Genomic DNA, 14316 nt, shown 5'->3' with positions numbered 1-14316 from the left:
GAACAGAAACAAGGAGAGAGAAACTTAGGGTGTATTTGGATAGATGATACCTAGCAAGTATCATCTGTGGAAGTGTGGAAGACAAACTAAAGGCTTAGTGTTTGAGAAAGCTTTGAGATGGGTCTTGAATATTAAGTACAATTTTAACAACTTAAGGAAAATTTAGACATGAGTTAACCCAGAGAAATACGCCAACACCATAAACGGAATATGCTTGGGTAGTTGTAGTTTTTTTGAATTGCTACGGTAACAAATCACCACAAACTTAGTAGCTTAAAACAACAAAAACTGATTGTTTTACACTTGTAGGCCAAAATCTGACACTGTTCTCACAAGGCTAAATTAAATGTGTCAGCAGCAATGCACTCCTTTCTGAAGCTTCTAAGAAAAAAAAATCTCCTTCCTTGCCCTTTCTAAGCTTCTAAAGGCCACCCACACTCCTTTGCTCTTGGTCCCCTGCCTCTAATCCTCAAAGCAAGCAATGTTGCATTTCTCGGGGCCTTTCTTCCACAGTAACATCTTTAACTCTGGTTTTCTGCCTACCTCTTCCACTTCAAAGGACTCTTTGAGTTACACTGGGCCCACCTAAATAATCCAGAATGACCTCTTTATTTTATGGTCAGCTAATAATTAGCAAATTTTTCTTCACAGGTTCCAGGGAATGGGATGTGAACTCCTCTGAAGTACTGTTATTTTACCTTCCACAGTAGTGAAGAACTCACTTGTAAAGAAAAATGGAGCACAAAAACTAGACCAGAGGAATAGTCACTTTGTTCTGTGTTTGATATGTATATACATAAAATTTCTGAGCAGTGGAATGACATATATAGATTTGTACATAGAAACAACATATTAAAAGATGGGCATCTCAGTTGATGAAGACAAAGCATTTGACAAAATCCAACACTTTTTCATGATAAAAACACTCAAAACACTATAAATAGAAGGGAAGTATCTTAACACTGTAAAGGGGATTTAAAAAAAAAAAAAACCCAAAGCTAGCATTATACTAAGTGGTGCCATCTTTCCTCCTAAGATCAAGAGCAGGAGGACAAAGATAACCCATTTTTACCACTGCTATTTAACACTGTCCTAGAAGTTCAAGCCAGAGCATTAGACAAGAAAAAGCAATAAAAGGCATACAAACTGGAAAGGAAAAAGTAAAATTATTTCAAAAATGACAAAATCCAAAGAATTCACAAAAAAGCTACAAAAGCTAATAAATAAATTTAGCAAAGTTGTAGGTATAAGATCAAGATTCAAAAATCAGGTTTACTTTTTTATATGCCAGCAATAACCTAAACAGGATAACTTAAAAGGGATATTAAGAAAACAATTCCATTTACAATGGCATCTAAAAGAATACCTAGGAATAAATCTAACCAACGAGGTGAAAGACTTATATACAGAAAAGTATAAAAACACTTCTCAAAGAAATTAAAGACCTAAGTAAATAGAAAAATACCCTATGTTCATGAGTAGAAAGACAAGGTTAACATAGCAATATTCCCCAATTTGATCTACAGATTCAAGGAAATCCTAATCAAATTCTTAGCTTCCCTTTTTCCAGAAATTTACAAACTGATCCTAAAATTTACAGAAATTTAAGGGACCTACAATAGCAAAAACAATCTTTAAAATAAAAAAGAATAAAAGGGTGCCTGGGTGGCTCAGTCAGTTAAGTGTCTGACTTTGGCTTGGGTCATGATCTCAGCATCCTGGTATTGGTACCCACATTGGGGGGGAGGGGTGTCTCCTTGTCCTTCTGCCCCTCTCCCTGCTCATGCTCTCTCTCTCAAATAAATAAAATCTTTAAAAAAGAAGAAGAGCAGGAGGAGGAAGAGGGAGAGTAAAGTCGGAAGACTCACACTTTCTGATTTCAAAACTTACTATGAAGCTAAAGTCAACAAGAAAGTTTAAGACTAGCATAATGACAGACTTATAGGTCAACAGACTAGAACTCAGAGTCTCTAAATAAATCTATACATCGATGGCCCACTGATTTTTTTTTTTAAAGATTTGTTTGTTTATTTATTTATTTATGATAGAGAGAGAGAAGCAGAGACACAGGAGGAGGGAGAAGCAGGCTCCATGCCGGGAGCCTGACACAGGACTCGATCCCAGGACTCCAGGATCGTGCCCTGGACCAAAGGCAGGCGCCAAACCGCTGAGCCACCCAGGGATCCCCTGGCCCACTGATTTTTGACAAGGATGCTAATAATTCCATTCCATGGGGGAAAGAATAGTCTCTTCAACAAATGATGCTGGGATAACTGGATTTTCAAAAACAAAAGAATGAAGTTGAATTTGTACCTCATACCGTATACAAAATTAACTCAAGATGGAACAAAGATCTAAGAGCTAAAATCATAAAACTCTTTAAAAACAAAACCAGGGGTGCCTGGGTTGCTCAGCTTGTTAAGCAACCGACTCGATGTCAACTCTGTGACGATCTCAGCGTCGTGAGATCAAGTCCTGCCTTGGACTCATGCTGGGCATGGAGCCTGTTTAAGATTCTCTCTCTTTTATCCTTCCTCCTCTAAAAACAAAACAAAACCAAAAAATAGGGGTAAATCTTCATGACCTTTGATATGGCAATGTATTCTTAGATAGGACACCAAAAGCAAGAGCAACAAAGATAACCTAGACTTCATCAAACTGAAAAACTTTTGTGCAAAGGACATTATTAAGAAAATGATAAAATAACCTATAGATATAAAGGAAGTATCTCCAAGTCATATATCTGGTAAAGGTTTAATATCCTTAATTATATAGAACTCCTGCAACTCAAAGAGAAAAAGATAAACCAGTCAATTAAAAAATGGGCAAAGGACTTTAAGCATTTCTCTATGATACATAAATGGCCAATAAGCACATGAAAGGACGTTCAACATCATTAGTCATTAGGGAAATGTAAATCAACAAAAAGATATCACTTCGCATCCCCTTATAATGGCTATAATTAAAACAAAAATAAATAACAAATATTAGTGAGGATGTAGAGAAATGGGAACCCTTATACACTGCTGATAAGAATATGAAATGGTTCATCTGCTGTAGAACTATCTGGTTGTTGCTCAAAAAGTAAAACACAGGGGATCCCTGGGTGGCTCAGCGGTTTGGCGCCTGCCTTTGGCCCAGGGCGCGATCCTGGAGTTCCGGGATCGAGTCCCGCGTCGGGCTCCCTGCATGGAGCCTGCTTCTTCCTCTGCCTGTGTCTCTGCCTCTCTCTCTCTCTATGTCTATCATAAGTAAATGAATAAAATCTTAAAAAAAAAAAGTAAAACACAGAATTATGCATTTGATTCCATAATTCCATTCCTAGATGTATAAGCAAGGTGTATAAACTGAAAAAAGTACTTCAGCAAGTACATGTATACACATGGTCACAGCATCACTATTCACATAACCAAAAGGTAGGCAAAGTCCATCAATAAATGGATACAATGGAGTATCATCCAGCCATAAAGATTAATAAAAAAAAAAAAAGATTAATCAAGTATTGGGGCCCCTGGGTAGCTCAGTCGGTTAAGCAGCCAAGTCTTCATTTCGACTGAAGTAATGATCCAGCAGTTGTGAGATTGAGCTTTGTGTCACGCTCTGCACTTTGTGTGAAGTCTGTTTCAGATTCTCTCTCCCTCTCCCTCCAGCTTGTGCGCACTCTCTCTCAAATAAATACTTTTTTAAAAAAAAATGAAGTACTGATACATGCTACATGCAAGAACTTCAAAAACATTAGGATAAGTGAAAGCCACAGACAAAGGTCACATACTGTATGATTCCATTTATGCAATCTCTACACCCAATGTGGGGCTTGAACTCATAACCCGAGGATAGAGTCTCATGCTCTACCAACTGAGCCAGACAGGTGCCCCTCTGTATGATTCCATTTATAAGAAATATCCAGAATAATAAATACACAAGGACAGAAAACTGGGTGGTGGCTGTCAGAAACTAGGACTAGGGTACAATGATAATAGGGACTAGGGTAAAATGGTAATGGGAAGAAATTGCAGTATGGGTAAGGTGTTTTATGCATGAGTGATGGAAATACTCTACAAAAAGAGCGGATAGTTACACAACACTGGGACCATGAACTAAATGCCACTGAATTATGTTCATTTTAAATGGTTCATTTTATGTATGTAAATTTCATCTCAATAAATTATTATTTATTATAATTATTATTTTTAAAGGGTGGGGGAAGTTCTAGGTCTCCAGAAAGTCAGTGTTTTGTTTTGTTTTGTTTTTTTAAGTAGGGGAAGGGGCAGAAGGAGGAAGCAGACTGGCTGGAAGGTAGGGAGCCTGACATGGGGCTCCATCCTAGGACCCTGAGATCATGACCTGACCCAAAGGCAGACACCTAACCAACTGAGCCACTCAGGCCCCCAGAAACGTATTCTAAAATGTAAAATGAAGGCTATTTAGCCTAGGTCCCCTCCAAATCCAATTAAACTGAAATCTCCAATATTCTTTATTTTTAACAACTTCTCCACAGGATTCTGATACGCAGCCAAATTTGGGCACATCACAGCCTAAGGAAATCTCTTCCTCATTCTTTAAAGATAGACAGGATGCATAAGATCTGTAAATCCATGAATGTAACTACATAAATATACATATTAAATCCTGCTTGTCACAGATTATTTACAAACCAGAGCCCAGCTCTACAAATTTGGTAGCCTAAATATTAGTATGTTCTAAATGGAGGCTAATGTACCTATACTTAAATCCTTCAGGTCCGTATACCCTCACAGAGCAAACTAGTATCCTTATATAAAATTTTTTTAAAGAAAAACTATAAGTGGGACGCCTGGGGGTTCAGCAGTTGAGCGTCTGCCTTTGGCTCAGGGCATGATCCTGGAGACCAGGGGATCGAGTCCCACATCGGGCTCCCTGCACGGAGCCTGCTTCTCCCTCTGCCTGTGTCTCTGCCTCTCTGCCTCTCTCTCTCTCTCTCTCTCTGTCTCTCATGAATAAATAAAATTAAAAATCTTTAAAAAAAAAACTATAAGAAAAAATGAAAAATTTAAATAAAGCATAACTAAGAATTCAAAAAATTTTTAAAGATTTTATTTATTTATTCATGAGAGACACACACACACAGAGAGGCAGAGGGAGAAGCAGGCTCCATGCAGGGAGCCGACGTGGGACTCGATTACGGGTCTCCAGGATCATGCCCTGGGCTCAGTAAACCGCTGAGCCACTCGGGCTGCCCAAGAATTCAAATTTTTAATAATGTATATTACTAAATCACATTTGCTAGGTAAAATTTCAACATCAAATCAGAATCAAAATCCTCTGGTTTCTGGTGACATTCTACCTTATTCATTTGATTCATATAAACCAAGGTAAAAGTTATGCAGAGACTTTGGGAGTTCTACGAGAACATTCTACAAAACTTTTCTCTGATGATTTAAGAAATGAAGAATATTTTACAAGTTGAATAATGATGACTTGTTTTAATGAGGGAAACCATGAAAAAAAAAACAAATACATTTTACTGGTGCAAAAGAAAAGTTATGTCAATTCATCTTAGTGACTGAAGCAAACAAAATATATTAGGTTACACATTTCTGATTTGCACATAAGAAAGCATTTGTATTCATCTAAAGAATCTTTTTTTTTTTTTTTTAAGATTTTATTTATTCATGAGAGACACAGAGAAGCAGAGGGAGAAGCAGGCTCCATGCAAGGAGCCCGACACGGGGCTCAATCCCAGGTCTCCAGGATCACACCCTGGGCCGAAAGCGGCACTAAACCACTGAGCCACCCAGGCTGCCCTATCTGAAGAATCTTCAAATGAGTTCAAAGAGAAATATTTTATTCAGGTTCATTTTTAAGACCACTGAATAAAATTACATAAATTTTTAATGTCCATCAAATGTACTTTAAAAAATGATAATAATAAATACTGATAAAATTTAATATGCACTCAGCATTTTTATGTGGATTAAGACCACACAGTTCAAAAGCATGTTGTTTCTGGTCATTCAACAACACAATACAGAAATTGATTTTGTCTCACCTAGAGACAGTAGCTGTGGACAAGTAATATAGATGTTTTAACTTCCCCATTCCACAATTTACTCCAACTAAAGTCTGTAGTTTACTTAATAGTATTATACCAAAGTTAGTTTCTTAGTTTCGATGTATTGTATAAGATATTAACAATAGGGGCGTCTGGGTGGCTCAGTCTGGTTAAGTGTCTCTGCCTTCAGCTCTGGTCATGATCCTGGAGAGTTCTGGGATGGAGCCCCATGTCATTGAGCTCCCTGCTCAGCAGGTAATCTACTTTTCCCTCTGCCTCTCCCCGCTTTCGTGCTCTCTCTCAAATAAATAAATAAAACCTTGGGGGGGGGGGGGGCGGGATAAAAGATGTTATCATTAGAGAAACCTGAGTAAAAGTTATATGAGAACTTTTCTGTAATATTCTGGAAACTCTTAAGTCTAAAATTACTCTTAAGAAGTTGGTTTAAACTTAACATTTTTAGGGACATCTGGGTGACTCAGCAGTTGAGCCTTTGGCTCAGGGCACGATCCCTGGTCCAGAGATCGAGTCCCGCATCGCCCTCCCTGCAAGAAGCCTGCTTCTCCCTCTGTCTATATCTGTCTCTCTCTGTGCCTCTCATGAATAAATACATAAAATCTTTTAGTAAAATAAAATAAACCTAACATTTTTATAGTATGTTTATCATACCCAGACACTGAAATTAAAGCATTTGAATAAAAACAATTATAAATGTTTCAGAATTTTAAAATCTTATATTTAAATTTTATATGAATTTAGTTTAAGAATAACAAACTTTGGGACGCCTGGGTGGCTCAGCAGTTGAGTGTTTGCCTTTGGCTCAGGGCATGATCCTGGAGTTCCGGGATCAAGTCCCACTATGAGGCTTCCTGCATGGAGCCTGCTACTCCCTCTGCCTGTCTGCCTGTCTGCCTGTCTGCCTGTCTCTCTCTCTGTCTCTCATGAATTAAAAAAAAAAGAAAGAAAGAAACTAAAGTTTATTTCATTATTTGATTCCTGGGTGGTATAACAAAGTAAATTCCCAGAGAAATCACAGAAAAACCATAGCTCTATTAGATAATTCCACCAAAAGAAGAATAATAATTAATTGAAGAGAAAGAAATGTATGTTATATGAGCAAAAGAGATGAAGCAGATCTAGGTGAGCTATGATTTATGGCATTATCTAACAATAATTTTACTGAATGTTATCAAATAAGAAGGGAATAAACCCTTATTATAATACATCTTGCAATTTTATTTCTTTTTTTAAGATTTTATTTATTTGAGAGAGAGAGACAGAGAGAGAGAGAGCAAGCATGAGATGGAAGAAGGTCAGAAGCAGACTTTTCACTGAGCAGGTAGCCTAATGCGGGGCTCAGTCCTGGGACCTGAGCCAAAGGCAGACACCTAACCAACTGAGCCACCCAGGCACCCCGAAACATCTTGCTATTTAAAGGATTCAGGGGGCAGCCCCGGTTGCGCAGCAGTTTAGCACCACCTGCAGCCCAGGGCGTGATCCTGGAGACCCTGAATCGAGTCCCACGTCAGGCTCTCTGCATGGAGCCTGCTTCTCCCTCTGCCTATGTCTCTGCCTCTCTCTCTCTCTCTCTCTCTCTCTCTGTCTCTATGAATAAATAAAATCTTTAAAAAAAATAAAAATAAAGGATTCAGGGACGCGTGGATGGCTCAGCGGTTGAACATCTGCCTTTGGCTCAGGGTGTGATCCTGGGGTCCTGGGATTGAGTCCCACATCAGGCTCCCTGCATGGAGCCTGTTTCTCCCTCTGCTTATGTCTGCCTCTCTGTCTCTCTCATGAATTAGTAAATAAAATCTTAAAAAAAAAAAAAAAAGATTCAAATACACTTCCAAATTATACCCACTGTGAACATAGTGGTGTGCAAAAAGCAGAGAAAGGCCATACATGGACAGCAGGGGATGAATGGATTAAAAAAAGATAGTTATCTGGGATGGTTAATTTTATGTGCCAATTTGACTGGACTAAGGGATGCTTACATAGCTGATAAAACATTACTTCTGGGTGTGTCTGTGAGGATGTTTCCAGAAGAAATTAATATTTCTATCAGTAGATTGAGTAAAGAATATCCACCATAATGGGGATTGGGATCCTAATGGGGCAAGCATCATCCAATCTAATGAGGGCCTAAATACAACAAATAGGCAAAGGACAAATTCTCCTGAGCTGGAACATTGGAACTCTGGGTTTTGGGGCCTTGGTACGCTAGGACTTGGACCAGCAGCTTCCTAGGTCCCATGCCTTTGGATTCGTTCTAATATGCCTTTGGATTCGTGGACTTCGTAACATGGAAGCCAACTCTTCTAATAACCCTCCTCTAATATATATCTCTATGTACACTAATGGTTCTGTTTCTCTGGAGAACCCTAATACTGTATTATTGTTGCTTTTACCTGGTCTTTTCTGTATAATGCTAAAATATAATTTATGGTTACAGCATTATGACTCTTGACACATGCAGTTCTTTCAATTTTTGAAAAGCTCATTATAGGTCTCATTCATTTTCACTAATGGCATATCATCCATCTAAACTATTACAAAGATCATAAACTATGTGTAATTAGGCCCATTCACCACTTAAAAAGCCTAAATTTTATTATTCTAAAAAGTTATGGTTCTGCAAACTTGGCAAAAAAAACCTTTTTTTTTGGCAAAAAAAACCTTATACGAGATACCAGAGAGCTAGCTCGGTCTCTACTCAAGCCATAAGAGGACACAGAGATAAGCCACAAGTCTTCAGAAACCAACCATGCTGGTACCTTGATCTTGGACTTACAGTTTCCTAACCTATGAGAAAATAAGTTTCATTTATTTAAGCCATCTCCAATATGATAGTGTTATGGCAGCTCAAGCTAAGACAACATGTCTTAGGAAAAGCATATTGAAACAGTAGTATCTATTTTTAATCATTATTAAAACAATAATATTTAAAAATACATATCCTAAAGATCATCAAACTGTGTTTTCCATTCAATTTTGCAGTGAACCCAAAACTACTCTAGAAAATTAATCTATTTTTTTAAATGATAAAGAACAAGGAGATTCTGAGTTGCCATAGCTGTAAAGTTCATAGTGAATTACAGTATGTATGAAAATCTCATTTTAATACATGGTCTGTGGGGCAAATGGGGTTTATTAGGTGTTTAGTTCTGACTATAACCATGAAACTGTATTTTTGAGCTCATGCTACATATTACAGAGCAAGTAAGAGTAGAATGATTGATGACAAGTCCATATTAAATTTTTAAATGGTTATTTATTTATTCTTAAAGACTTTATTTATTTATTCATGAGAGACAGAAGCAGAGACATAGGCAGAGGGAGAAGCAAACTCCCTAGGGGACCTGATAAGGGACTCGATCTCAGGACCCCAGGATCATGACCTGAGACAAAGGCAGACGTTCAGCCAATGAACCACCCAGGCATCTGTCATATTAAATTTTTGTTCTCCAAGTTTCCCCTTGATATTTATAAATTTCACAAATATGGAAATGATAAAGGAAATGTTAAAATAATTAACTTCACTTACATAACACTGCAGCCATTTATTACTTTTGAGGTTGCAGTATTGTGTCCATGGATGTATTTAACAAAACTGTAACCAAAGCTTTTATGATTTTTAGAACTTGATATATTTTCTTTTTTTTAAAAGATTATTTATTTATTTATTCATGAGAGACTCAGAGAGAGAGAGAGAGAGAGAGAGAAGCAGAGACATAGGCAGAGGGAGAAGCAGGCTCCATGCAGGGAGCCCAATGCAGGATTGGATCCCAGGATTATGCCCCGGGTCAAAGGCAGACGCTAAACCACTGAGCCACCCAGGCATTCCAATAAACTATTTTTTAACAATAATAATCTTTACAATATTTATTCACTCGTTCAAACTATTTAGTAGGTTTCATGGCCAGTGTGGTGCCCAACAAGGGATTTGAACTCAAGACCCTGAGATCAAGACCTGAGCTGAGATCAAGAGTCAGAGATTCAACTGACTGAGCCACCCAGATACCCCTACAGTATTTATTTTTAATGCCCATGAAGTTAGTATGTCAAAAAACTCTTTCATCAAGTCCCTTTTTCTGGCTTTTTTGTTTCTTTCTTTCTTTCTTTTTTTTTTTTCCCTTTTTCTGGCATTTGAGTAGTCTGCATTGTTTTTTTATTGGGGTGTTTCATTGGCCCCCATCTCCCTGCAGTTCTATTATAAATAACTCAGCAGTGAACATTTTGGTGACCAGAGCAATTTGACACTGAGGTCCACCACGTTTCTACCTTAGGTGGACAACACAGGTTGGGTGAGAAGAGAACAGCTAAGAATATCCCTTTGGCCAAGAAGCAGGAGTCCCAATCACTAGAATCACAAATACTGACATAGGTCCTCAAAAAGTTCAATTCTGGGAAGCAGGAGTAGCACGGTTGGTTAAATGTCTGATTCTTGGTTTGGCTTAGGTCATGATCTCAAGAGTTGCGAGATCAAGCCCTACATCAGGCTCCGAAATCAGCATAGAGTCTGCTTTAGATTCTCTCTCCTTTTGTCCCTCTCCCTGTTGCATGTGGGTTCCCTCTCTAAATAAGTAAATCTTAAAAAAAGTCACCATTTTTTGTAGCAAAGATAAATTAACTCATGACCACCACGACTATATATCAAATTAAATCCTACCTATGACTTATGACCTCTTTATTTTTTTAAAGATTTTGAGAGAGAGAGAGAAAGAGGGAGAAAGAACACATGAGTGGAGGAGAGAGGCCGAGGGAGAAGGAGAAGCAGCTCCCTGCTCAGCAGGGAGCCCACCCAGGTTTTGCTCCCAAGACCCTGAGGATCATGATCTGAGTTGAAGGCAGATGCTTAACTGGCTGATACCCAGGCATCCCAACTTATTGCTTATTTTTTTAAAAAGGTTTTATTTATTCATAGAGAGACACAGAGAGAGAGAGGCAGAGACAGGCAGAGGGAGAAGCAGGCACCATGCAGAGAGCCTGACGTGGGACTCAATCCAGGGTCTCCAGGATCATGCCCTGGGCTGCAGGCGGCACCAAACCGCTGCACCACCGGGGGTGCCCCTTATTGCTTCTTTAAAAAGAATACATATATGGCATGGAAAATAACTACATATTTGTAAGATACACATGCATTATTTTACCACTGAAAATTTTATTATGAATCTGAAAAATATTTTTAAAAAATAATGACCTAATGCTAAATTTTAAAGAGACAGGACTAAATAGCCTACTTTAATAGTTAAAAAAAAAAAAACAAAAAACTTTATTCCTCTACAGTTTTGAATCCTTTTCCTTATTTCTTGTTTTTTATTTGAGAGGGGTTTGAAAATTAGATAACTTGAGGTGGAAACAAGTGAATACATGGCTTTAAGGTAAATTAGTTCTCAATAACAAAACAACAGCTTGAGTTTTCTCACTTCTCTCTTGCCATCTAAAATCTATATATAGGGCAGCCCCGGTGGCACAGCAGTTTAGCGCTGTCTGCAGCCCAGGGCGTGATCCTGGAGACCCTGGATCGAGTCCCACTTCAGGCTCTTTGCGTGGAGCCTGCTTCTCCCTCTGCCTGTGTCTCTGCCTCTCTCTGTGTGTGTCTCTATGAATAAATAAATAAAATCTTTAAAAAATAAATAAATAAATAAAATAAAATCTATATATATATACTACATGGACAAAAACAAACATATTTCTATGTGTACTGAACTCACGCTGAATTTATGAAACAGCAAATTGCTTCTATAATCTCTCTCCTGTAATGGATAACTTAGTTATACAGAATAATATTCATTATTGTTTATTCATATTGTGATTATGTCAAATACTAAAGATACTAAAGAAAACAACACTCTGGAACTTACTTCTGGAAATGTAAATACATACCACCTTTTGAGCACCAGTTTGTCCTGTTTAAACAGGAAAAGACGGGCGCCTGGGTGGCTCAGTCAAACATCCAACTCCTGATTTCAGTCACAATCTCAGGGTTGTCAGACTGAGCCCCACATGGGGCTCCTCAAAGTTGTGAAGTTTGCTTAAGATTCTCTCTCTCTCTCTCTCTCTGCCTCTCCCCCTCATTCTAAAAAAAAAGGAGGGGGGGTACCTGGGTGGCTCAGTCAGTTAAAATGACTGACGATTTCAGCTCAGGTCAGGGTAATGGGATTAAGTACCACATCAGGCTCCGCATTCAGTGGGGCATCTGCTTGGAATTTTCTCTCTCCCTCTGCCATTCCCCCACCCCCAATCTGTGTGTGCACTCTCTAAAATAAATAAATAGGAAAAAGAAAGAAAAAAAGAGAGAAAATCCCAAAGATAATGCCTCAAAGAAAAAGCAAGTTGTGAAAAATATAAAGCTGCTCCAGTGTGCTAATTTATACAGATGGAGATTCAAATTCAGGACTCTATAAAGCCTCAGTCATAAGTATAATATACACTGGTATAAAACTACCTTCAATTTTGAACAATGAAACTAGGGACTACTAAAAGTAGGGAATGATGAATACACCCTTGTGGCTATAGCATAACTACCACAGTGTATGCAGATATAAAGGTTACTTTAAAGGACTGTATCTTAAAAAAAATCTTCAGAGAAATTCACAATACATGTCTCTTACCTCATAAATGTTGGGGTGCCACATTTTGGTCAAGAATCTGAAGGTAGGTGGTGAATATGGGTAGTCAATAGGAAATTTAATGTGCGCCTGAAAAGAAAAAAAATGAAATGCTAATAAATGAGACTACAGGTTTTTCATATGCCTAATAATTCACCCTATTATATCCCAGTGAAACAAATTCCTTTTTATAGAGTAGACTGTTATGATTAACAACTGCTCATATACATTTTGTTAGCCCCAATGTCAGAGTTCTTATTAGCATCTCTTCAAGTATTTATAAGAGCTTATGTTAAATCACCAAATTCAACAGCCATTTAATTTTAAATTAAACTCATGAGGGAAAAACAGTAATAGGTACAGGTGTGTCACACTAATTACTGCATTTTATTTTTATCTCAAAAAATAATTAACACAACCTTATGGTACATAAAACAGAACAAAGGCCATTTTTCACTCACTTAACCACCACCCAGAAATAATAAATGCTATCATTTTGATATAACTCCTTCCAGAAGTTTTTGGTGTATACATATGTTTCTTTCTTTACAAAACTTATTTCCAAAAATTTGAATATACTGCATTTTATATTTTTCTCCTTTCAATAACCATACATTTTCCTATAAAATAATCTCCAAACACATGATTGTTAGTGTCTGTGTAATGTTCCATCATACAGACCAGACATATAGATGAATCATTAGAAAAAATTTTCCATATTTTGAAACATCTGGGTTGTTTTCAGTCTTTTGCTATTATAAATAACTGCAGCAGCTGTCCTTGGCAGTATCCCGTATTTCAAATACAAAGCTACTCAGTAAGACCCTCATCTAACGGTACAGTAAAAAGAGCGTGAGGAAGGGACAGAAAGGACAAGCTAAGGGTAAATAAGCTAAAACCACCAGTAAACATGGCAAGTCAGGAAGCTCAAAACTTCTTCAATAAAAGCAATGAGAAAATTGGCAAAAATTTTAAGAAACCAATTTTTCAGAATTTAGAAAATAACCAAAGGCTAGTAGAAATTCAAGGAACCTCTATTTAAGAAAAAGAGCTAACCCTCAGTAAGAACAGTGAATCCCATGCCCTGACCTCCAGAGCTGTAGTAACCTTAAAACTAACAAATCACATTCAAAGTGAAGACGAGCAGCCACATAATGTGCTGAAATTTCTTCAGAGCCTTAATTCCAAAGAACTGTCACTATCTGACCTTTTTAACAGTTCCCTAGAAAAATTCACTTGCAAGGCTGTCTATATTTGACCTGATCTGTAGCTTGGACAGTGTGAAAATAATTTTCCTTGGGACATGTGTATTGTCAAAAATGATTGGCAAATGTTGAGCTTCAAAGCTGTTAGGTCTAACAAAAAACTAACCAAAAAATTTAATAGGAAAAGCCAAGGATATGAGATATAAAAACTCTAACAAATTCCTAAGAATCCAGAAGACTAGGCCCATGTATAGGGCTGTGCATGTGCCTAGGCTATACACATGCTCAGGAAAGTCATGAGAATTCATTATTCATTAGAAGACCCTAAACTTCCATCCCTGGCTGAACATGAGGATCTGCACAAGGAGGTGGTAACGACAAAGGCTCAGGCAGAGTTCAAAACTGCCTCTCTGAATGTTAAAGGTTTGCCTCAGTATGCACATAGAGCTCCTCTAGAATGCCCAGGGAA

At 37.8% G+C, this 14316-nt stretch overlaps 1 protein-coding gene across 1 annotated transcript in view; it reads right to left on the bottom strand.

Moving 5' to 3' along the window:
• UBE2R2 (ubiquitin conjugating enzyme E2 R2) overlaps positions 1 to 14316 on the bottom strand; it is a 119765-nt gene that overhangs the window by 23162 nt on the left and 82287 nt on the right. Inside the window, exon 2 of the mRNA XM_077912310.1 lies at positions 12646 to 12732. Coding sequence (XP_077768436.1) covers positions 12646 to 12732 — 87 coding nt within the window. The remainder of the gene's footprint in view (positions 1 to 12645; positions 12733 to 14316) is intronic.

This window comes from Canis aureus, chromosome 10, assembly GCF_053574225.1.
Source record: "Canis aureus isolate CA01 chromosome 10, VMU_Caureus_v.1.0, whole genome shotgun sequence".
NCBI lineage: Eukaryota > Metazoa > Chordata > Mammalia > Carnivora > Canidae > Canis > Canis aureus.
The sequence above is the reverse complement of the archived record's forward strand: the minus strand, read 5'-3'. Positions and strand labels throughout refer to the sequence as shown.